General features: G+C 42.0%; 1 protein-coding gene across 6 annotated transcripts in view; it reads left to right on the top strand.

Annotated features, from left to right (window-relative positions):
• The window catches only part of TOX3 (TOX high mobility group box family member 3), a 123,948-nt gene that overhangs the window by 90,928 nt on the left and 10,168 nt on the right, over positions 1 to 22,852 (top strand). For all 6 annotated transcript variants that reach the window (XM_030026417.1, XM_030026423.1, XM_030026418.1 and 3 more), the window contains exon 8: positions 19,258 to 19,401. In XM_030026417.1, coding sequence (XP_029882277.1) covers positions 19,258 to 19,365 — 108 coding nt within the window. In that variant the 3' untranslated portion in view covers positions 19,366 to 19,401. The remainder of the gene's footprint in view (positions 1 to 19,257; positions 19,402 to 22,852) is intronic.

The following is a 22,852-nucleotide window of genomic DNA, read 5'->3' as shown; positions in this document are numbered from 1 at the left end:
TTTCCATCCTGGTTGGCAAGACTGTTGGCCTTATCTTTTTTATCTCAGGTAGTAACTCACAGTTCTCCAGGGCCATTCCAAGGGAGCCAGGAGCACAAGAGGACCAAACAAACAGATGGACTGAGATAACGCGAACCTGAGTAGCGGAGGAAGGTCACCTCTTGGGAGAGTTACACAATTCTCGTGGGAGCCTGCCCGTGGCAGGGCCATGGCTCTCAGGTGGGGTAATTTCAGGTGCTGCCGGGTGGGAGGGTGGGGACTGCACGAGCCCTCCTCTCTGCTGGGAAAGGCATGAAATGGAAGTAATCTTAGGCAAAGGAAATGACTAGATCTTTTCTCATCTACATATCTTGGGATAGACTACGTATACTATGTATTCTGGCATAATTTGCACCCTTAAGAAACCCTAGCAAGGAGCAGTTGCTGCCCTACTCGGAGCAGAGACTCCAAATAGGCATTCGTATTGGGGGGGCATGGTTTTAATTACACAGATCTCCAGCCAACATCTGGGAGCCAAGGAAATGCAAGGGCACATGGGCACTCTGTATCAGCATTGTCTGGTTCAGCAAACCAGAAGCATTTCACATGGTACTGTCTCGACAGAGAACACAGGCAAATAAAAGCTGAGTAAGCCAAGAAACCGCACAAAGAAATAAAATAGCTTTCAGGTTATCTGAGAGTACCGAAAAATGAGAAAAAAATTCTCTCTAAATTATGGACTGCATGAGCTTTCACGTGCAGCAAAAATTCCTCCAGAATTGTATTTGTTGCTCGTAATATTCAACTGGGAATAACGTGACAGGCTTGCAGAGTCCCTGCAGGGCGCAGTGCACTTGTAGGCGCTATCCAAGCTACGTTTTTGAGGGCAAATGTTACTTTCCGTTTGTTACCGCTGGTTCAGTACTCTCATTTTTATGCAGACTTGAGGCCATATCATTAGTCTCTGGTGCCTGTTCTCAACAGCCAGCCGGTCCCAGCCAGGCAACGTCGATGGTAAAGCGACTTTCAGGATCCTATGATATAGGAAGTCCCCGAGACACGAGGAAACCCTCCCTGCGAAACGGGGCTCGTGCTGGCCCTGCGGTGGGTGAAGGGCATTCGGACTGCTGGCTGCACCAGGCGTGGGGCAAGAGGAGGGCTCTTAGAAATGCACCCACTTCGCAGGTCTCCTCTGAGCCCTTACCAGGGAGGTCATCTCAAGCTCTCCATCCTGCCGATGTAGGGCGATCCCGTAGACGCTGCCTGAGCAGGGCGTTCCAGGGAAGGAAAACTTGTCTGACTTGGAAAGCTATGCCCGCTGGGCTGGTGCTCGAGGGGGCCGGTGGCCCCCGGGGAACTGCTGGCGAGGAGGGGCTGTGCCGTCCCCCCGCGCCGGCTGCCGAGCTGGGCTCTGCCTGCAGCTGCGAGGCAGCCCCGGCTCAGCCAGAGGCACTGGTGGCAGCCCCGAGGGAGGCTGCTCGCAAAACGCCAGAAAGCGTGCAAGCCGCGAACCGGGCGGCAGAAACCAGTGATAGCCAGTGGCTTTTTTTTGCCTTCGAACACCTTCGCTAGAGGATCCAGAGCTACGGCCAATACGAATTTGTTGGAAAGGACTCATTTAATGCACGTGCAGAAAATGTTACGCGTCCCCTGTAAGACTAAACCCTGCGGAGGAGGAGGAGGGGCAGGAGAGAGATAACTTCCAGCCCGTAATCCTGCACTTTAGATTGTTTAATGTTTTTCTGTTTCTGATGCAAAGCTTTGGCTCTTTAAATTGCAACGTCTTGGGGTCAAGGATAGTTTGCTCTTGGGAGGGTACGTACTGTAATGTGGCCCTGATCCTTCCAGTGACCTCTGTACGCTACTGAAAAATAATTGGTAACAAGGCAATGAGGAGAAAGGTGGGACTCGGTGTAATTGTTTGGAAATGCCTACAAAAAGAAAGCAGTTCCAGGGAGTTCATTCCCGTCCTCCCCGTTGGTGTAGTTTGGTGGGTGAGAAGAAGAGCTTTACGAAATGGACGTTCAGCTGGCTGATTTGGTGATGGGTGTTGGGATTGGGATTGAGTATGGGGCGCTAACCCCTGTGGGCTGGCCTAGTTGTATTTCAGCCCTTATTGTACGGTGCAAAAGCATGTGTTCAAGCCTATTGATATTCAGGTGATACTGATTCGGCATGTGTTTGGATGTAAAAATCTGCTTAAATTTCATAGATTTTAATTACAGAAAAATTATAAACACTAATAAAAGCCCAGATCAAATCAAACCAGTCTAAATCTCCCACAGGCACCAATGGCCTCCGTCACCCTTTGAACCTGGAGATAAGCTAATGATATCTGTGGCCCGCCAAGAGCCCATTTCTAGTTGCCAGCATCCTGACTCTACCTTGTTCTTGGACTCAGTGACTCTTAAGCACGTGCTTAAAGTTAAGCTCCTTATGAAGTATGTTCCTGAGTAGGTAACATAATTAAGATTTAAGAACAATAGAAAAGCCTGTAACGGCTCATAATCCATCTCATCTTTCTCCAGACTTTGGAAATAGAAATAATGAGAATTCCCGAAGGATTTATGTTTTACTTTTATTTTGGGTTTTGGTTCCGTTAAGGAATTCACTCTATAAAAGTGAAGCGAGAAGAAAAGTTTGTTACGGAGGGTTTTGGTAAAACCGAAGCAGCAGGTTAAATAGGTGACTTCATGAAAAGCTGAACCAAGTTGCTTTTATTCTTGGTGATTAATTAAAGTCTGGGATGTTTAAGTGCTCATAACTGCACCTGTTTCTTGAAAACATTATCCTGGGTTTCCTGTGTGGAAAAACACAGAGTGAGTGCTGGTTGTCTGCAGCGCAAGGCAAATATTGCTGCAGCTGAGATTTGCTGGTCAGGTACTGAAAGAAACTGAGTCCTTGGGGCAGAGTAGATAGATGATTCCTCTGTGAATTAAACAGCACTTGAATAAAGATTCATTAACCCATTACAGTATCATTTATAGCATTTCCATCCTATGGTTTTAGTTTAGTGCCAGTGGGGGTTTAGCCATCACCTCTCGAAATCAATTGTAAAGCTTGCAATGGCTTTGGTGCTACTGGACCAAATCCTGACAGAGCAGCTTCAATACTTTTATCAAGTAAAAGAATTATCATAACTCAGAGCTGTGTGTGCTTAAATGCCTGCTGTAAGTAGAGGTGAAGGCCATTTTGACTCAGAGCCCAATGCAGTCCTGTTTAGCTTTGCAGCCCTGCAGGACCAACTGTGAGCAATACTGAGCTTGGGGAAAATTTGGGGATGTAGCTGGTGTTGAAAGACTTGATATTGTTTCCCCTTGGAGTATGATTTGATTGACATAATTGTAAGTGCAGTCTCTTGCTTTCCACACCTAGGCAATTAAGCAGCCAGTCATTACCAAAAAAGATGCTGCCTCCACCATCGCAATATTTGGTCACAAAGCAAAATCAATATTGCTGGGTTTTTTGTCTTCACATAGCAGTGGAATTAGATTCTCTTCCCTACTCCCTTTCCCACTTTTGGTCCATATGTATAGTTCTTTAAAGTAATACAGGTTTGCTTAGGAAAAAAAACCCAGCAGCGTAAACCAAAACCAACTGTGTTCATTAGAGTGTTTTGTACATCATAGCTGCTACTTACCATTCTTATTCATCTGGCATTTATAGAGAAAGCCTGTCTTGATATCTTGAAGGTACTTTTAATGAGTGCACGTCATGAATTTTCCAACTGCTTTTGGATTGAAAATGATTTCCTTTCTATTTGTCACAGAATCTTGTTATTTTACATTTTAAAAGGTTCTTGCACACCTCCCCGACACCTGGATTGTAAATCATTATTGGCTATTGTAGTTCGAAAATGAAAGTTGGTAGAATTTGCTTCAAGCCTGTTCAACTAAATAAAAAAGTTAACTTCTGCTTAAAAAAAAAAACCAACAAAACTGCCACATAGCTACTGTACTCTCTCAGCTAAAGACCTGCTCTGACACATATTCATGAAAAAGGTTAAATCCTGCACTCCTGGTCTGTAAAGCACCTGCACTGGCCATCCCCTTGCTCTTGCAGAACAGATAATCAAACTGTCAGGCTCCTCCTGACAGGATGCTAAAATTTTATGTGGGTTCAAAGGATGAACTGATCAAACTCATCAAGGAAAATCCACCCAGGTTTATTCAACACAAAGACACCATTTCTGATGTGGGAAGCCCCCTGGATAAAATTTCTTGGAGACTGGAAAGCAATCTGAGAAAATACCATGTTGTGCGTGTCTTGTGCTTACTCTTGTCCCAGAGCAGCTGCTTTTGGACACTGGAGAATGGGCTGGGTAAACCTTTGCTATGCCTATTTTTAGGTCTTATGTTTAAAGGACTAATTTTAAAACCACTGCAAAGGTTACTTTGGCTTTGGGAAGTTGCAGAATGGGGAAGGCAAAGCTGAGTTTCATGAACAAACTCTATAGGCAAAATCTCTGAAAATGGGAGGCTAAGTAAGTGGGAAAATTTACGGCATTAAGTTAGTCTCTTCCAAGCCTTCAGCCTAATTGTTGAACGCTGAATAGTAACTACTAATTTTCTTTCTTTATCAAACTGTGAGTACATTAGGAGGATTTCCTTGTTTTATTTTTCAAATATTACTGAAGCTGAGTACACTCAGCTTTGACCTAACCCTGCTCTGCCGAACTGGCCAAGTAACTCTCGGTTTCAATGGGAACAGATGGAGGCTCCTGCCTGTAAGACTGTGGTTGCTGTTTGATGACCACTAATCGGATGACTTTACTGACCTTCACAATTCGGTATAAGAAAATAGTGCGTATTTTGGTCATAACCTTGTAAAAGTTTAGTTTGCATTTAAAAATATTTGGAGTGAAGAGGAATAATGAGCTTTCACTACCCACATTAAATAGATAATTAAGAATATGAATATTAAGAAGCTCAGTTTAAAGAGCTACTGATTGATTTGCTGCAAGTTACTGTGAATAAGGTCTGCAAGGAGGAAAACAGGATTACAATTTAAAGATTGTAATTCAATGGGTTAGAATTTTTACCATTTCCCATTCTCATTACATTTGCAGGAATAAAGCACTTCTGTCACACAATTTAGCAATTACTAGAGTAAAAGAGATTTATCTTTTCTGTTGTTAGTTATTTTGATGATCACACAGTCAATACCAGAAAGCAGCCAAAACCATTGTTATTTTTAATGTAGGTTGATGACATGCTTTACTGTCTGGGCAAACATGGCATAGAGTGGTGTCGTGGTTTAACCCCAGCCTGGAATTAAGCACCACGCAGCTGCTTGTTCGCTCCCCACCCCCACCCCAGTGGGATGGGGGAGAGAATTGGAGGGGGAAGTAAAACTCCTGGGTTGAGATACAGACAGTTTAACAGGACAGAAAACGAAGAGAAAATAATACTACTACTGCTAATAATAAGAGAATATACAGAACAAGTGATGCGCAATACAATTGCTTCACCACCCCCTGACAGATGCCCAGCCAGTCCCCGAGCCAAGGTGCCCCTCGGCCAACTCCCCCCAGTCTATATACTGGGCACGTGGTATGGAATAGCCATATTCCATACCATTTGGCCAGTTTGGGTCAGCTGCCCTGGCTGTGTCCCCTCCCAACTTCTTGTGCCCCTCCAGCCTTCTTGTTGGCGGGGCATGAGAAGCTGAAAAGTCCTTGACTTGGTGTAAACACTGCTCAGCAACAACTAAAACCTCAGCGTGTTATCAACTTTATTCTCATCCTAAATCCAAAACACAGCACTATACCAGCTACTAGAAAGAAAATTAACTTTATTCCAGCTGAAACCAAGACAAGTGGTAAAGACCATGTCCCATGGATGGCATGAAGTTAAAATCTTGCTTCCATGGTTTAACAAAATGAAGGACGAAATCTGCTGGAGAGCAGCATGCTTCCCACAGTGACCCCTGGAGAGTGCAAATCCTTCCAGCATCGCAGGGGTGACATAGTTAAGGGCTGCTGGTTTTCTGTGGTGTGGTTGCCCACACTTTGAGGACTTTTCAAGTGTTCCCACTCTGAATCAGTTGGGTGGGTTTGTGGTCAGACCACTAATAGTGGCCTTTGCAAGAATTCCTTGAAATGGGAGGCTCGGCAGACTCCTGGCAGTTCGCTGGGCTTAACCAATTTAATGCTAATGCATGATGCCTAGGATCTAACATACAGTCTGCTCAGTGTTCATATTTAAGGACAAATTTGCAGACAGGGAGCAGAGAAATTACTTGGGTTTTAGCTAGCTATCACATATGGCTGCTCAGTTTTTGTGTGAGGTCTTTACAGCGAGATCTAAGACTTGTTTTCCAAAACTCACCAGCAGAGAATAGGATGGCAGCTCTTATTAGGAAACAAACACATCTCTATTTATGCAGAAAAGCTGTCTGTTCATTAATGATCTTATGTAGGTAATAGCTAGCAGTAGTGATGGTAATTCATTGCTTGGAACACATTTACCCAAAATACTTGTATTTATTTCCAGAGAAGATGACATATACTGACTTGTTCAATACAGATATAAAGAAATATCTGTTGTGTTTTACAGAACAACTGTCTTTATTCTCTCTTTTCCTTTGTCCCTTGAGCTTTAGAGTATGACTATTTAATTAAAGATTGAATGAGAGACCAAGTTTAATTTTTTCTAAACAATAATCTCCAACATATTCAACAATGTCTCATGCCTTCCTGGCATTTTGACGTACGCCTGCAGCAGAGAGTCTATTGAATTTGGTATGTGACTAAAATCTAACAAAGAACACTGTCTACTGAACTCTAAATCTGCTTGGTTAAATCATTCAATGTGCTGTACAAATTGTACAGCTGAAACTGAAAATAAGCAGAGCCCTTACGAAACACAGCCAAGAAGGAGCTTAGCTAAAATTCTCAAGACACGACTTAGGAGCTTTGGGGGAGTTTTGACAGTACAAAAGCCACTGAAATCGTTACTTTATATGAATTAATCTTATTTCTTTTTTTCTTGTTACTTATTACTACTCCATTACTACTTAAATTAAAAGTGGGAGAAATGTGTTTGGTTGGATCCTTGCAACCAATTGCCACAATTATTGTTGTTTGGGTAAATATATTATTGCAGTAAGAACCCTGTCTGACTGGGACATGGAATTGGCTCAGCATTGACACCCATACAATTAGACAATAAATCCTTTTTGTGCAGGATGTTAAACCCCCCCCCCCTACTGAAAAATAGAAGTCCTCTTTTGCATCTCCAGTACATTTGTCTGTCAGACTGTACTCTGCAGGGGAGACACTTCCATTTATTGGTACATTGTAAATAATAAATAACAATACGACAGTACATTATCACATTTAAACAACAAATAAAGAAAATAGAAGGCAACACCCAGTGAACTTTGAGACATCTATAAAGACTACATTTCATGCTAGATAGGGCCTAGAGGAATGGGCAAGAGAAGATGAGAATACTCTTAGAGATTTGGTGAAATGCTGTTTGTTATAAATCCTGGGCTAAGGATTCATCTTTGGTCAAACTCTGTTGAAAGCAGTGATTGGAAATAAAAAGTGAGGATGTTTATGAGCTGTTTAATACAATTATCTGAAGCCATGTTAAATCTAAATGACCTGTTCCACATGGAGATTGCACCCTGAATTATATCGGGGCAGTTATAATGAAAATAGCAGGTGTCCTATTGCTTTTTGGTCAATTACCATAGTTAATGAATGAAGCAATTTTTTTATTACAATTTAATTACCCAAGATTGTTCAGCTCACTTGCAGCATCTGTTTTTCTGCAAGGGCCTATTTCTGAACCCAATTTTTTTACAAATAGGTCATCTAGAGCACAAAGAGCTTCATCCAGCACCGTCAATAAGAACTTCTGTACTCAGAAGGATGGGAGATGAGCCCCAAGGTCAGGGACTGCATCTTCTCATGTTTCAGACTGGAACTATTGCATCCATCTTGGAACTGAAGTCTTCCCACTTCCTCACTTTTTTGCCAGAGCCGTGTTTTGCAGCACCGTGTTTATCAGCACCATGTTTCTTTCCACCAATGACCGTAACCACCAGCAGCAGAATGGTGGGATTAATGTAAATACAGACTCTGGTTTCAGGCTGTGACTTCTGCACAAGTGTAAAGTCAGTTGCCTTAACCATCGAAGAAAGAGTTCCTCTTAAGTTTTTTCCCTGGATGGCTGTCCTGACCGCTCTTTCTGTTGCTGTACCCTAGCTGAAATGCTCAAGCAGTACTATTAGCCTGAGCGCTCCCAGCCTGGTGGGGTCTAGCCCAAACACAAGGGATCCAGCTCTTAAAACTGGGATGTCAGGATACCACAAGAGTGCTTTGCTGCACTGCGTAGCCTTGGCGTGCTCATTGCAAAATATCCTTACGGCTCACTGTGCAGTAAATACCTGTGGTACTGAGGTACACTCCTGCTACCAGAAGACATCAGCTCGATAAATGAATTACTGACTAAAACTCTATGGTCAGACTAGGTAATCACAGTGATCCCTTCTGGCCTTAAAATCTATTATCTTAATTCTCATTTACCCTAAGGCCATTTTACCCCCCTCTAGCAATATAAATGGACCTTAAGGTTTGAATATTTATATCCCCTTTGAGGTATCTTTATGTTGCCAGAGTGATGCCTCAGTAACCTTTGTGTGAATGAGAATGAGGAGCTCTGAGTCCCTCAATTGCCGTGTTGGAAGTTGGCTCAGGGGCTGGGGTTTTGCTCGTTTTTCTGTGGTTTTCCGTGTCTGATCAATACATGTAGACTGTTTGGGAGTCCTTGTTTTAATATTTTATTAACATTGATTCATGTAACTTCGCTTACGCCTTTTGTGCTGGGGGTTGACTAACTAGTGACATAACCGATAGATCCACCTGCCTTTGGCATAGGGTACACGTTTCCCAGATGTGATGTGAAGTAATACCAACCTGTGGAGAAGTGAAAAGAAACTAAACAGTAAATCTAAAATGGTCTGGGCTATAAGCTTGGAAATGAGTCCTAATGGCCCACAGCTGGACATCAGATGTCTCTCTTGTGCTGGTGAATCTCAGCTGGTGCAAATCTGGGTGGCACCAGGAGCTCAGTGTGAAAGTAGAACTGCTTGACCTAAGGGCTGCCTATTAATGTTATTGTGGCTGCGCCTCCAAGATTGGGTTTTCTGCATTAAAACCTGCAGTAGGATGGCCCTGATGAGCAACACGTGCATGCACACTCTAGTAGCAACCTCATCATTCTTGTGGTCTAAACATGATCTAATAACAAACAAAAATTCATGGTAAGTGCTTGGATTAGATGAACATCTGCTCACAAATCTGTTTTTAAACTGCATAGTGGCTCTTCCCCTTAAGTTTTTCACTTTGATGAAAAGATAGTAAAGAAGGAAAAAAAAAAAAAAAAAAAGATAAATTCAGATGCTCCAGATTCCTGCTGGATAAACACTGGCATTCAGCGCTTCCTGGAGCACGACACACTGCTCCCTGCGTGGAGCTCTTCGCACAGCTACTGTCGACCCAAATGCCTCCTACAGAGAGGGGCTCTTTTTGTTTCACTGGGTATTGACTGCAATGTTACAAGCCATGACTTATGGCAGGAGAAAAGCAGACTCCTGAGGACAGATTCCTCTGTTGCATAATTCCATGGCTGAGAAATGTGCCAGGGAATGCAGAATTATGACCAAGACTTTTCCAGCTTTCTGTCTTGTTGTCTTCATGGCCCAGTAGAAAATTGTGACAGCTGGAAGTGAGGGAAAAATGGAGCTTTATTGCTTTCCAGACTAGTCAGATGGCCTTCAGCAATTATTGTAAGAAGTGAGAACTGGTCCTCTTAATAGAACTGTCACGGATCTGTAGACTTGGTCTGCATATCTATCGCGATTGTTCTCCTAGTCCCAAAGTGCTCCCAGGGGTCTCTGGATGGTAAATGCCTCCAAGATCTTCCCACTTGCAAGTCCACAACTGCAGCCGTTTCCTGCAAGTGTCCAAACCGTCTCTCTGTCTCCTCAGTGCAAGGAACAGGAAAGTGGGACAAGATAAGCTTAAAGCTACCAAAAAAGCGCCATTCATTTTCAACCCCAACGTGGAAGCTGCTCAAAGTAAACAGCAGGGAATAACTTTTGCTGCTGTTGGTTTGGGGTTGGTTTTTTTTATTTTTATTTTGAAATATGGGACCCGTCAGCAGGTCTGTGCCAGGGTATGTCCCCATGTACTCCAGCCGCTCCCTCTGCCCATGACTGTTGGGGGCAGATGGTTGCAGCATGGTCTGGCCACCCCAGTTTGGAGACTGGTGCAGGGTCCTGTGCTGACCCTGCTCAAAGCAGAGTGCAGGGCTCAGCAGACCGGGAGTATCGATCGTGGCAGCACCCGGCCCTGTTGCACAAGTGCTTTAATGAGGCAACAGGCTCCTTAGAGCTTATTGCTTTGGATTACACCATGTCGCCTTCTGTTACACTGCGTGAAGCCCTAAGCTGGGCTGACATGGTGTAACTCAGGGGACCTTGATGTGGAATGACATTACATGATGCAGCATGTGAGAAAATCAAAGTTTGTCCCTCCTGGCATCGAGTACTCACTCCCCGTTTCTGCAGCGGCCGTGCAGTCCAGCTTTCAGCAGGTGATCACCAGGGTAGGTGTTTGGAAGAACTGGGATATTTTCATTAAGCAATTTCAAATCTCATTAGCAAATTTTCATAAAGTGATAATGCAGTGGCAGTATTAGCCTTATTAATCCAATATGAAAGTCCCTCTCATGACAGAGAAAAGTGCCAATAAAAGCCTTTCATTTTGTACAGGCTAACAGCACATGCACCAGCGTGTCCTTAATGAAACAAGGCAGAATTTTAACCTCCCAGGATCAGTTCAAAGCTTTGGAGTACAGTGGATTAATACCAATGGAAACAGTTTTAAAGGTTCATTTCTACCTTCATAACAACCACCAGTATTTGCTCAAACCAAGAATAATTTGGTTTAAAAAACCCCACAGAACTAAACAAAATCCCCAAAACTTTTCATTTAAGCCTGACAGGCAGAAGAGATTTGTGTTGTTGTATAGCTCCAGATAAAAGCAGCATCTAGAACTGTGTTTCAGTTGCCAGGACGACTAACCACTACCACACACTCAGCTCTGCTGACTGCAACGGGGAAATCAAACAGCGTGTGATGGATCAGCTCAGCCACCAACCTCAGTAGCAAAATAAAATAGCAGGACTCATACTTGGCCAATACTTGATCTGAAGAGAAAAAAATAGGGCCACCATCTATTTCTAATTTCATCTTCAGATCTTAAAGCTTTTTGTAAGGAGATGAATTACAAAAGATATCCGAACGTTTATCCATTTTGCAAGCCACCGGCTTTCCTCTTGCTCAGTCATTTTGCTCGTGGTATGAAATCTGTTTTGTAGGCTACACCATTTAAAGCCCATCTGAAATCAGAAACCATGTCTCGCCGTATGACTGATTGCAGGGGGCGGAGAGGATAGGTGCAGGGCAGCGCTTGCCCTTCTCCCATCTCCCAGCTGGTCCCATCCTGGTGGGTCACAGCGAGACGAGCCAGCCCTGTCAGCAAATAGGTGAACCCCCTCTGCCACAGCATGCTTGTTCATGCTGTCCTCGGTACCGCCGTCTTGCCATCACCTCAAGCTCGTATACAAGCAGCCACTTTGAGGAAGGTACAAAAATCAATGGTATTTAACTCTGGGCTCAGACCTGTGTCCTCTCCATGTAGGGAGCATCAGCTGGTGTCGAGGCACGGTGCAGAGCTGTTCTGGGTCCGAGGCAGGGTCAGTAATTAATTCCAGCAGCGGTTACTGTTACAGATGAGGACTAGTTTATGCACAACGAATTTAATTAGGTGCTGGTTTCACTTTACTATTTCATCAATTAGCGTGAGCACATAGTGGTTTGTAAAAAGATCAATAGGGTGGGGCTTTAATTACTTAGAGAACATTATTTACATTATTTATCCCATGGTCAGTCAGGTGGTTTGTGTTTATAAAAGGGACTTAGACGATGTAGGGCTGCTGCAGCCCCAGTGAGACTGGTTAACCACTTATTGTGGAAGGGATGCTGCTCACACAAGTAAGTGCTCTGCCATTTTGTCAAGAGATGTAGATAAATGCTTCCTAGAAGTAATCAGTTTCTTTAGTTTCATACTGCATAAAGAGTTCTAACTTTAAAGACTCTTCATGAATGGGAAAATATGAAATCAATTCCATTTATCTGAATGAATCTTTCAGCAAGCTCAGGGTTTAGCGTGGGGGCACTGCAGGCAAAATGTAACAAATGCGGTAGCATAAAAATGATTAAAACATGATGAACAAGGTTATAGAGATAAAAAAATGAGAGGGAAAGAGCTGGAAAAGTAAAAACAAGAAACCTGTGTGATACTAAAGGGTTTGTCTATTTTTCATGTTTACTTCTTCTGTGTTCATAATTTTTTGGTCCATCATCAATCACTGTCAATTTGAAAAAGTGCTATACTTAGGGTCATTTATCCAGGGCTATTGGAGGCTAAAATTATGCAGTTTCAGTCAAATATACATGAATAGAGACTGTCATTTCTGATTAATGACATGTGACTTCAGTGTCTTACAGAATCATCTTGCCATCCAAGCTTTACAAAAAGGTTATTATGTAAGGCCTTTTCCATAATATATCTACTTTTCCTCCAAGAACACTGCAGAAGCCATTTCGCTCACATTAAAATCAGTGCTGATATCCCTTATTATGCTGGTGGTAATTGCTCCACAGATTTTGAGATTGCCAGAATAAGTAAATTTTTGTGGGACTGGAAATTACATTACTGAGGATGGTTACCAAGCTTGTGGTTTTGGTACTGTTTCATAGCTTACTTTTTATTTCAGTTGTAAGAGAAACCTTAGTCTTTTAGTGGAAAAAAAATATCCATATAAAACACTAATCTCATGCAATGTATTCCAAAAAAACCACCACACATGGCATTTCAGCATTAATTACTGTTTTTCATGATTCACCATTCCCCTTATCTCCCTGTGCATAATGCAGCCCTTATATGCATTTGTCTAAGAAAGGAGAATGAGTGAGAGTTTAGAAACTATAAAGGGAAATGTCACAAAATGAGAGAAAGGGGGAGAGCAGGGAAAGGAGGGGAGAGGCGCCCGTGCCAGGGGCTGCAAGAACTTCCCCACAGCCAGTTTGTGCATACGTTAGTGCTCACAGGGAAAATCTCATGGCTGCCTCTGAAGCAGCGCCGGGAAGCACAGACCGCAGCGTGCCATATGTTCGGCAACAGCCTCTCAGTTACTTCTCACTCCTGTAAGCGGACTGCATATAGCAACCATCATACAGGCTGTATCCTTTCAAAGCTGTTTTTTTCACTCTGGGACAGATCATCCCTCTTGCAGGAAAGCTTCGCTTTGAAGGGAAAGGGAGGGAGCTCCTCTGCTCTTTTGCCTCCCGTTACTTGTGGCAGAGGCAGAGTTTACGGTCTTACCGGAGACCTTGGAGGCTCTGGGTACCCACAGAGGATGCTGCAGGGAGGGAAACCCCTTGTAGTGCTGTGTTACTGCGAGGGCCCCTCTCTTCAGCACTTCCTGATACCAACAGCAACATTGGTGGTTGCAGCCCTCCAAATTCCATCTCTACAGCAGACGTGATAGTGGTTAGGATGCAGCTGTATTTATTAGCCATCACAACTCTTTTTTCTTGGTACTGTTGCTGGTAACAAGTGCTGCTCCATCAAAATATATAAGGGCTTCTCTGAAGTTTGGTTCTCACATAGAAACCTGGAAATTTTTTAACTCTTCCCTGAATGCCATTAGCAAGACACACTCCTTCACTTGGGCGCCCATAAGCCAGAGGAAAGTGTGATGAAGGACAGGAGTATCAGAGGAACTGGGGCGCCTGCTGAGAGCCCAGTTGCCCATAGAGTGGGGCAGCCAGTAATGCAACTCCTACCCTGGGTCATCCTTTAAAATCATCTTTTACTCTCCCTGGTCCTTAGAGAAAAAGTCCACTGAGCAAATATTCCTGCCAAACACCCTCCCCTGGCCCTTCTTTTCTCTGTAGGCCCTACATGTATGACTTGATACCAGCAAATTAGATGATCCCAGGTGCTATGTATTTGGGCTTGCATTTTTCTAAAAGAAGAATTCTCTGGTCTTGTCTTAAGCCTTTAGTAGTTGTTGTGGTGGTTTAACCCCAGCCAGCAACTAAGCACCACGCAGCTGCTCACTCACTCCGCTCCCTCCCACCCCCCCCCCCCAGTGGGATGGGGGAGAAAATCGGGAAAAGAAGTAAAACTCATGGGTTCAGATAAGAATGGTTTAATAGAACAGAAAAGAAGAAACTAATAATGATAATGATAACACTAATAAAATGACAACAGCAATAATAAAAGGATTGGAATGTACAAATGATGCGCAGTGCAATTGCTCACCACCCGCTGCCAATCGACACCCAGCTAGTCCCCGAGCGGCGATTCCCCGCCCCCACTCCCCAGTTCCTATACTAGATGGGACGTCCCATGGTATGGAATACCCCGTTGGCCAGTTTGGGTCAGGTGCCCTGGCTGTGTCCTGTGCCAACTTCTTGTGCCCCCTCCAGCTTTCTTGCTGGCTGGGCATGAGAAGCTGAAAAATCCTTGACTTTAGACTAAACATTACTTAGCAACAACTGAAAACATCAGTGTTATCAACATCCTTCTCATACTGAACTCAAAACATAGCACCGTACCAGCTACTAGGAAGACAATTAACTCTATCCCAGCTGAAACTAGGACAGTATTAAACCCCAGCAAAGCTGCAAGGTGAGCTTTGCTGGGAGGAGGCAGGTTGCGCAGAAGACTCCCAAGTCTGTTGCTGCTGGTGCACCTCTCACAGGCCTGGGACTCCACATGGCTACTCTTTGCTAAATGTGCTAAAACCTGCGGTATAGCTCTATGTGTCTCTGCACACAGTAATAAAAACAGACTTGGGATAATCCAGTAGAAAGGCCTAACAGCCAGGTGAATCGATATTTATCATATCATGTCAGAACAGAGCGATTGGTCCAGACTCTCCCCTTGAAACCTCCTAGTTTTTCTACTTATTGCTCTTCTACTGTGGTTTATAAAACTGGAATTTGTAATTCATATGAATGCCATACAATGAATGAGAGGAACAGCAATAGTAAGGAGTATAAAAACTAACACGTGGAAAATCATTTAAAAAAAAAATTCATTATTTCACTAAGGCATATAATTTTTTATCTTTCTCAAGAAGATTAAGGTAGAATTTTGTGTTGCTGTATAGGTGCATAATGCATTTTACACTTCTGCCTTTCTATTTTGTTTGTTCAGATTACTTGAACTTTGTTGGGAATGTCCTTTGACCCAAATAGAAACATATTTTTTCAGAATAAATGTTGAGATGGACAGAATGCTCCTTGGGAACTGTATTTCCAGCCCCTCGAGGTGCCACTGTTGGTGAATGTGCTATGAGCTGAGTACTGCCCCTTGGGAAGCGAGTGATTCCTGGTCCATGACAAAAAAACACATTGGAAGAAGCAAGCAGCTTTGGGGTGGTATGAGTTTGAAGCCCACAGCATCTCCAGGAGGCTCTGTTAGCCAATCTCTTAATTGCTCTTTTGTTTCTAGACACTTCTTTTGTAAAAGCCTTCTGTTCTGCTTCCTGCAATGCTTGAGAAGTTGCTGAGGTGCCGTTCTTCACTTCCCCCTCCCAACCCAACTGAAGGTTCAAGTATTATCCCTGTACCTTGCAAATTTTGATCATTATCCGAATGGTCAAACAGACTAGGTTTAAAGGAAACTTCCCTAAAATGAACCACCATTTGTCTGAAAGTAAAATGTTATTTCCTTCCATTTCTTTTGTATTTGTTGCTCATGGTACTGTTAGTAGAGAAAGGCCCATGCATTTGGCTGTGATAATTTACGTAGCATTTGGTGGTTAAGAGCTACAGATGTGGTCAATGAGCTAATTCAATAATCTCTTACCTGCTGCTGATTGTGATGTGTTACGGGAATGTGTTTGTGCAGGTCCTAAACGGCTGCAGAACGTCATGTCACGGAGTGTTGTGCTGCTAGGACATAGCAGCGGCTCCAGGGGTGGGCATGCATTTTGAGAGATCTGCTATGTAGTAACTGCCTCGAGTCTTTGGATGCTGTCACCACTTAAATTTATGACTGTTTCTTGTGAATCAGCCTATGTGATGTTCGTAGAAACAAAATTTGTTAATATATGTATATGTCTATTAACGTCTGCGAAATGTGCACACAAACCCACAAACAGATGATGTCTATTATGTGCATTAGTGTTCAATTACTAGCAGTATTAATGGATAAATTTACCTACTGCAAAAAAAGGTAGTGCTCAAAATGTGAAGGTCTTGTTAGGAAAATAAATTACATGAAGGAGGAGAAAATAAGAACAAGAGGAAAAAACTGAGATCACAAGCCAAAGAAAAAAGACTTTGGGTGATCAATAGATAACAACAGGAAGAGTAGTGAGGAATGTGCAAAACCTCCTATTTGCATTGCATAGTGCAACATTGTCCTATTTTATGCTATTTTCTCTCTGCAAATCAAATGGTATCCAGAATCGTGGCATGATATAGTTGAATCAACTCTCATCCATTATGTTTAAAGACCACAACACAGGGCATCTGTAATATAGGACTGTACATATTTCTTGTGGTTCTGATACTATTAAAGCTACTTAAGTGTCATGACGTGTTTATTTATGAGATCATCAAAGCCACTTAATAACTTTCTCTTGGTTACTTGTTTACATCTGTGTAATACAGAGCCAGATTGTGCAGCCCACAGTCACATCAGTGAGCACTTACTCATGCAAGTTGTGCCACTGACATAAGGGTTTCACAATCTGGCCCATAATGTATCAAAATACATGAGGCCAAGATCTTATCACTTACAATCATGTAAATCTGGCTTTAATCCATTTAAGCTCCAAGTTAGGTACCTAGATATAAATCAGTGAAATTTCGTTGGCTTCAGTATTTGATTCAGTGAAGCTACTCTGATTTACACTGAGAAGATCAGGCCCATTAGATTTGCAATTTAGAAATGCATTTGCTTCACTGCATGTATAAACGTTAGGATAGCTGAAATTAACATCACCACAAAAAGGATTATTTTCAACACTAGCTATTTAAAATATCTCTTTGCACAATATAAACAAAGAGAATTATGTCAGAGTTAGAAGCAAGAAGGTTTAAGAGTCACATATGTCTTAACCTTTACACTGGCTATGAGTACATCAGTTCCTACAAGATGAACTGCATTATAAAGTAAATAGATCTGCTTTAAAGAAAGGTCAGGACACATGTTCTGCTAAAATCTAATTTCAGTCTATTGCCCTATAACCTACTGCTCTCTGGAATACAACAGATATAATAGTAAAGAGCCTGCATTTAATTATCTGTGATATAAAGCCTCCTTATCCTCCTGAGAATATTCACAAGGATAATAGAGGGTATTCTCGAAATACTGTATTTACTTCTGTATCGTGATTGCATTCTGTTTTAACTGTCTTTCCTGCTTCCTGGAAATATTATTCTAGCACCTCTTGTACCCTTAATCCAATGTTATATTACTTTTATGTCCTGAAACACTAGATTGTTTTACAGATCCAAGCAAACTGTACTGCATAACGTTAGCTAGTGGTAGGTTCCTGCGAGCGTATTAAGAGCAAGCTTTGCTCATCATCCTTATGCATTAACTATTGGCTGCTGCTTGTTTTTCAGATGAATTACATTAGGATTCAACAGCTTAATAATAACGTTAATTTTTCCTGATACAAGCCAGAAGAACTTTAAAGTAAAGGGTACTTGCCACAATCTCAGTGTTAGTCTGGCAGAGAAACACCTAAAGATAATGTGTAGGCTTAGATAAAAGAATAATTAAGATGGGCTTAGTCATGTTATAACTGATCTGCCATGCAGTCCTAAATCAACATGTCATTTAGAGAGGAGATAAATGGTAAGTTAGCTTTTAATGGTGATCATTCAAGCACCTGCCTGAAAAAATTAAACCATTTTCAGGAAACAAAAGAGAAAACCACCTGTCTAGGGCTTGGATCTAAATGAGGAAATTTTTGTCTCATGTTTGACACTGCATATTTCATTGCAAACAGGCATGTACAAACTATAGTCTGAACTAATATCAACTGGACTAATTACTGAATAAATTAGAATAACTCCACCAAAATACAACAGCTGAGGATCAGGCCTGCAGTGGCCATAGCAATCCATCTCACCTGGGTCCCAGGAAGGCCTGTCCTGGAGGATGCTTTGAAAGTAAACACCCCCTAAGAGTTATCATTTTAGCAGAATTTAAGAGGCTTCTAATTTGATTTTTGCAGATGGGTAAAGGATCAATTCCCTATGGTTTGACTCCAGAAAATGGCTGAGCTGACCGCATTCATAGCGCACATTTCTGCCTTTGTTCCTCCATCTATCACCAACTCCACTATCTTAGATGATTGTTCAACATGTAGGTGAATTAAAACTTCATATATTTATATATATATACTTCCCTGGAGTCTTTTCCATGGAAGACAGTGATAGTCATTTAAGGTAGTATTCTGTCATCATTTGGAACTCATCATTCCCATTGAAGTCCAGGGTGTTCTGCAGAAAGGAAGAAAATGATGGAAAAGGAAAGGAAAAAAAGGAAAAGCAAGGAGAGGAAACAGGATGGCTCCTAAAGCTGTCCCAGGAAAATGAATAGCCTGAATTCCCACATCTGTGAGTAGCTTGGAAATTGGATTGGAAATGCCTATGAAATTGCTACACAAAAAGATATGACATTCTTTTTTCTTATGAAATGTCTTACTGTGTTATTGTCTTGTTGGAACATGCTGCTTTGGTAGAGTTTATGGCAGAAGCACCTTGTAAGAAGCACATCACTTTTGGTATCATTGCACAGTTGACGTTACATCCATGAAGGTCCTCCCTGCTGCCAATCCCCCAGCAGCTGAAGCACGTGGAAGGTCTTCAAGAACCAGATGGTTAAATGTTTTGCTATAGGCTCTGCCAGGCACTGCATGGTGATGGGCTCAATAGCACTCTTTGAATCTTTCAAGGAAAAAAAAATTATTAAAAATAAAAAAAATCACAAAATGGTAAATACTTAATGTCAGCTGTTTCAGTCTTGCTGCTTATCGATTTCCTGGCCACATACCTCCAAAAGGCCTTCACACCTGGTGAAAAGCCAGAGTACAAAATGAGTTACTGGGCCACTGGTAAGTGCAGATTTATTTTTCTATTTTTTCCTGTGTCTCTTTCAGGGATCACCACGGAGCCTACTTTCAGTCTGGGATCGCTCTAGTGTGGATCCTTTGTGGAGGAAAAGGGCTGAGAGGACCCACTCGGCAGGGGGTGGGCGGGAGCTCTGAGCGACCTCCCTTGTGGGCATTTTCTTGTCTTGTTTGGTAAGTCCATAGAACTGTTGCAATCTGATGCACTTTGGAAGTATAAAAGAAGTTAAGGCATATGGCTGTGCTGGTGAAGCTGGTTTAATCGTACCCAAAGGAGAACAATAAATTCCACCTAGAAGCAAGAAAAATGCCTCTGATTCTCCTTTAGGGAGCATCTATATAACTAACTTTCCTGTTCCAGTGCAATGAGACCTAGCAGTCTCTGCAGAGACCCCTTCTTTTACTGTTTCAAGTTTTCTTAGAAACCTTAATACTTCCACACAGGAGAGTTCCTTCTGGGGCATTAAAATACAGGGTCCCTAGGGCCCCTCTTCTATTTCTTGCAAAATTAATGGTAATTACCAAGAATGATTAGCAGGTTCAGTGCTTAGTAGTCTTACTTTTTAAAATTCTGAAACAAATGTTTTTTTCTGCCACTGTACCTGATCATTTTAATTTCCCTTCTTTGTCTGTAATAAAAATTGACGTTAAAGGATGCCCGAGGCAGGGTAATGAGAAAATGAAATTAGTTTTTCAGTTGGCTGGTCAAAAGCATTTTATACATGATAATAAACAGTTTATTTTACTCTTTTGCTTATGACATAATAAATGATAAAAACATTTTCTTGAAATAGTTACTGTCCACTTTGCTACAGAGAGCTCAGGCTGGTTTTTTTTCCATTCATGGGGTCACATAACAACTCTGAGGAATGTCTGCCTTGATCTGCTTTTCTTAACCTTTTCTGGGTCGTACACAACAGTGGATCTCCACACTGAGCATGACCAAAAATTTAGGGCTTTTTTCTTCCTTCTCCAAGACCTTTCTCGGAAATGCAGAGTCAATTACACTGTGTATGTAACCTAGGAGTAAATCTGTGTCAAGGCATTTCTGAAGAGTGGCTCAGAATTTTATACAGTATCCTTCAAGCCGAGCCAAACGCTGTATTTAAAGCAAGTTGTTCTGTTTCTTTTGCAAACTGTTGAGCAATGGAGGGAGCCTGAGCAGGGGCACCACACAGCCAAGCAATCCCACTGCGCTGGACGAGCCCACTTCTTCCCCTCTGTCTTTAAACTTGGGGAGAGGGGGAAATTGGGGTTGTTAATGGTTTGCATAAATTCTCGATTGTCAAACTAGCCACTGATTTCTGAGGCCATATTGAGAATGTTTGCAGATAAGGGGAAAAAGAGGCTCAGATGGTTGTTCAGGGTTCAGTGGAAGTCTGTGACCACTTTGAGATCTGTCCCATTTCAGCTACCTACCCCTGCATTCATATTTTGTGTGAACTGTAAAAGCCTTTTCTTCACAGAAGCTCTTTCTGAAGTGAACATATGAGACTCCTTGAATTGTTTAGATTGGTTTAGATTGATTATAGCAGCTTCTTCAAAGCAAGAAATCAAAATAGGCTAGTGGTGAGATGAACACATAACATATTGATAAATGTAGTTACATATATGAAATGGGCAAGAAAAAGAGAGAAAAGCTGAGTTTCTCGCATATGATTCTTACAGTACTTGACAGCTCAAACTCCCACATGCTTGAATAGTTCAATACTGGATTAGTGTGATGCCTGCTTGGCGGATCCTGTGGGGCATAGACTCAGCAAGAAACACATCATTCAGGATTTTGGGGACAGCTTCTAAACTGTCCAACACTATTGGCAATCCCACTCCAATCAAAGTCAAACTTGAAGATGGAATGACTGGGGGAAAAGAGACGCTCTCTTATTTATGCTCCCATAATTTATGTTCTAAATTGCGATTAGTCCATTTCTGTAGAACAGTGCCAATGAAAGATTTATGTGTAAAATAATACCAACTGCGTTGAACAAGCTAGAGCATGCTTAATTACAACAGCAAGAAGGAAAAGCAGAATGGACACGTAAGGACTGAACTGAAATACTGATTGATTATTTTTACTGAGGCCCGTGGCAAAACTGCCATTATATTTAATAAAGCCAGGGGGTTACCTATTAACATCAGGGACTGATTTTTTCCTGTGCTTAGGGAAAAGGAAAATTCTCACTAAAGTACATGCACAACTTGTTTGTAAATGGCAAGCGATTGTGTTGAATTATACTCTTTTGGTGGGAAAAAAAATAAATCCATTGTTAAAAAACTATGGAAACCTTTGGGATCTTAACAACTGCACTAGTAATATTAATATTCCTGTTAACATGTTAATAGCACTACTTTTATTATGTGCCAAGCTAGTTTTCACCAGAGTAATCAAGATTTAGGAACAAAGAACCTGTTTGCATATTCCTACTCATATACATTTTCCTATTGACATTACTGGGAGTGTTCATGAAAGTGAAGGTAAGGCTAGCCTAAGTTAAGACATGCTGCATCTATATGATGAGTGAAAATCTTAAATAAAATGTGGGTATGGGTATGCTTTAGAAACAGAGACCTGACACCACAGTGCTTATGAATCCACCAAACCAACCCAAGACATAATGCAATAGGTGGAAAATGAACATCAAAATTCAAAAGAAAGAATGGCATAAGTTTATGTTGGAAAGACTCCTCAGGTGGTCACCTACTCCAGTTCCTGAGGGCAGACCCACTATACCAAGGGTTTTTTGTTTTGACAGATGTTTTGAATCTGTCCTCAAAAACCTCAGCAGGGACAGCCGTTGCATCTTCCACTCCTCAAAGGACTGCCCAATGCTCCGCACCATAACCATCACACATGATTCCTTTTGTCTGTGCCAATGTCTTCGACAAACTTTTGAAGACTACTGCTGATTTCCCCTCAGTGTTTTCTCTCTCTTTCAACCCCCCCCCCCCCCCTTCTTTCTGCTAAACAGTGCAAGTTTAGCTTAATTTTTCTTCTTGAAGTGAGTGGAATTCAAACCCAGCTCAGATGCCACTTCTCAGCAGGATATTATAAGGATAATTAAACAGCAGAAATGATTAACAAGAGATATAGTAATCTGTCCATTCTTAACATCCTTAAATCACAGCATATCTGCTGGTACAAATGCAAACAACTTGGCTGGATTACTGGGTGAGATTCGGTGGCGTATGCTCCACTAACAACTACAAAACTTGTTTGGAACCATTAGCTACAGATATTTCACAACTGTTAGGAAGCAACTTAATTTCTATGCAGGTAACTGTGTCACTCTTCATATGTGTGTATGTGAGGAAGCCCCAGGAAAATGAAAAGAAATGTGACCCTTACATCCAATGTCCATTTTCGCTGCTGAATAATCAATGTTCCAGTTTTCAGTGCAGCCCTCTTGGGATGGGGTTGTGCAAAGTCTGACCATAGCTGCACTCCCCCAGCTCTAAATCCCAGCCTGAAAGGGTGTTTCCTTGTCTTGGCCCCAGCACACACCTACAGATGGTGGAGGAAGGCAGAAATAAGAAATTTCAAATCAAGCTAATGCAGTAAGACTGATTACCTAACTTATACCTTGAAATTTACTCCATCAAACTACAAATTAATTATTTTTTGTCA

The sequence above is a fragment of the Aquila chrysaetos genome, chromosome 9, assembly GCF_900496995.4.
Source record: "Aquila chrysaetos chrysaetos chromosome 9, bAquChr1.4, whole genome shotgun sequence".
NCBI lineage: Eukaryota > Metazoa > Chordata > Aves > Accipitriformes > Accipitridae > Aquila > Aquila chrysaetos.
This window is presented reverse-complemented; position numbering and strand designations above follow the sequence as displayed.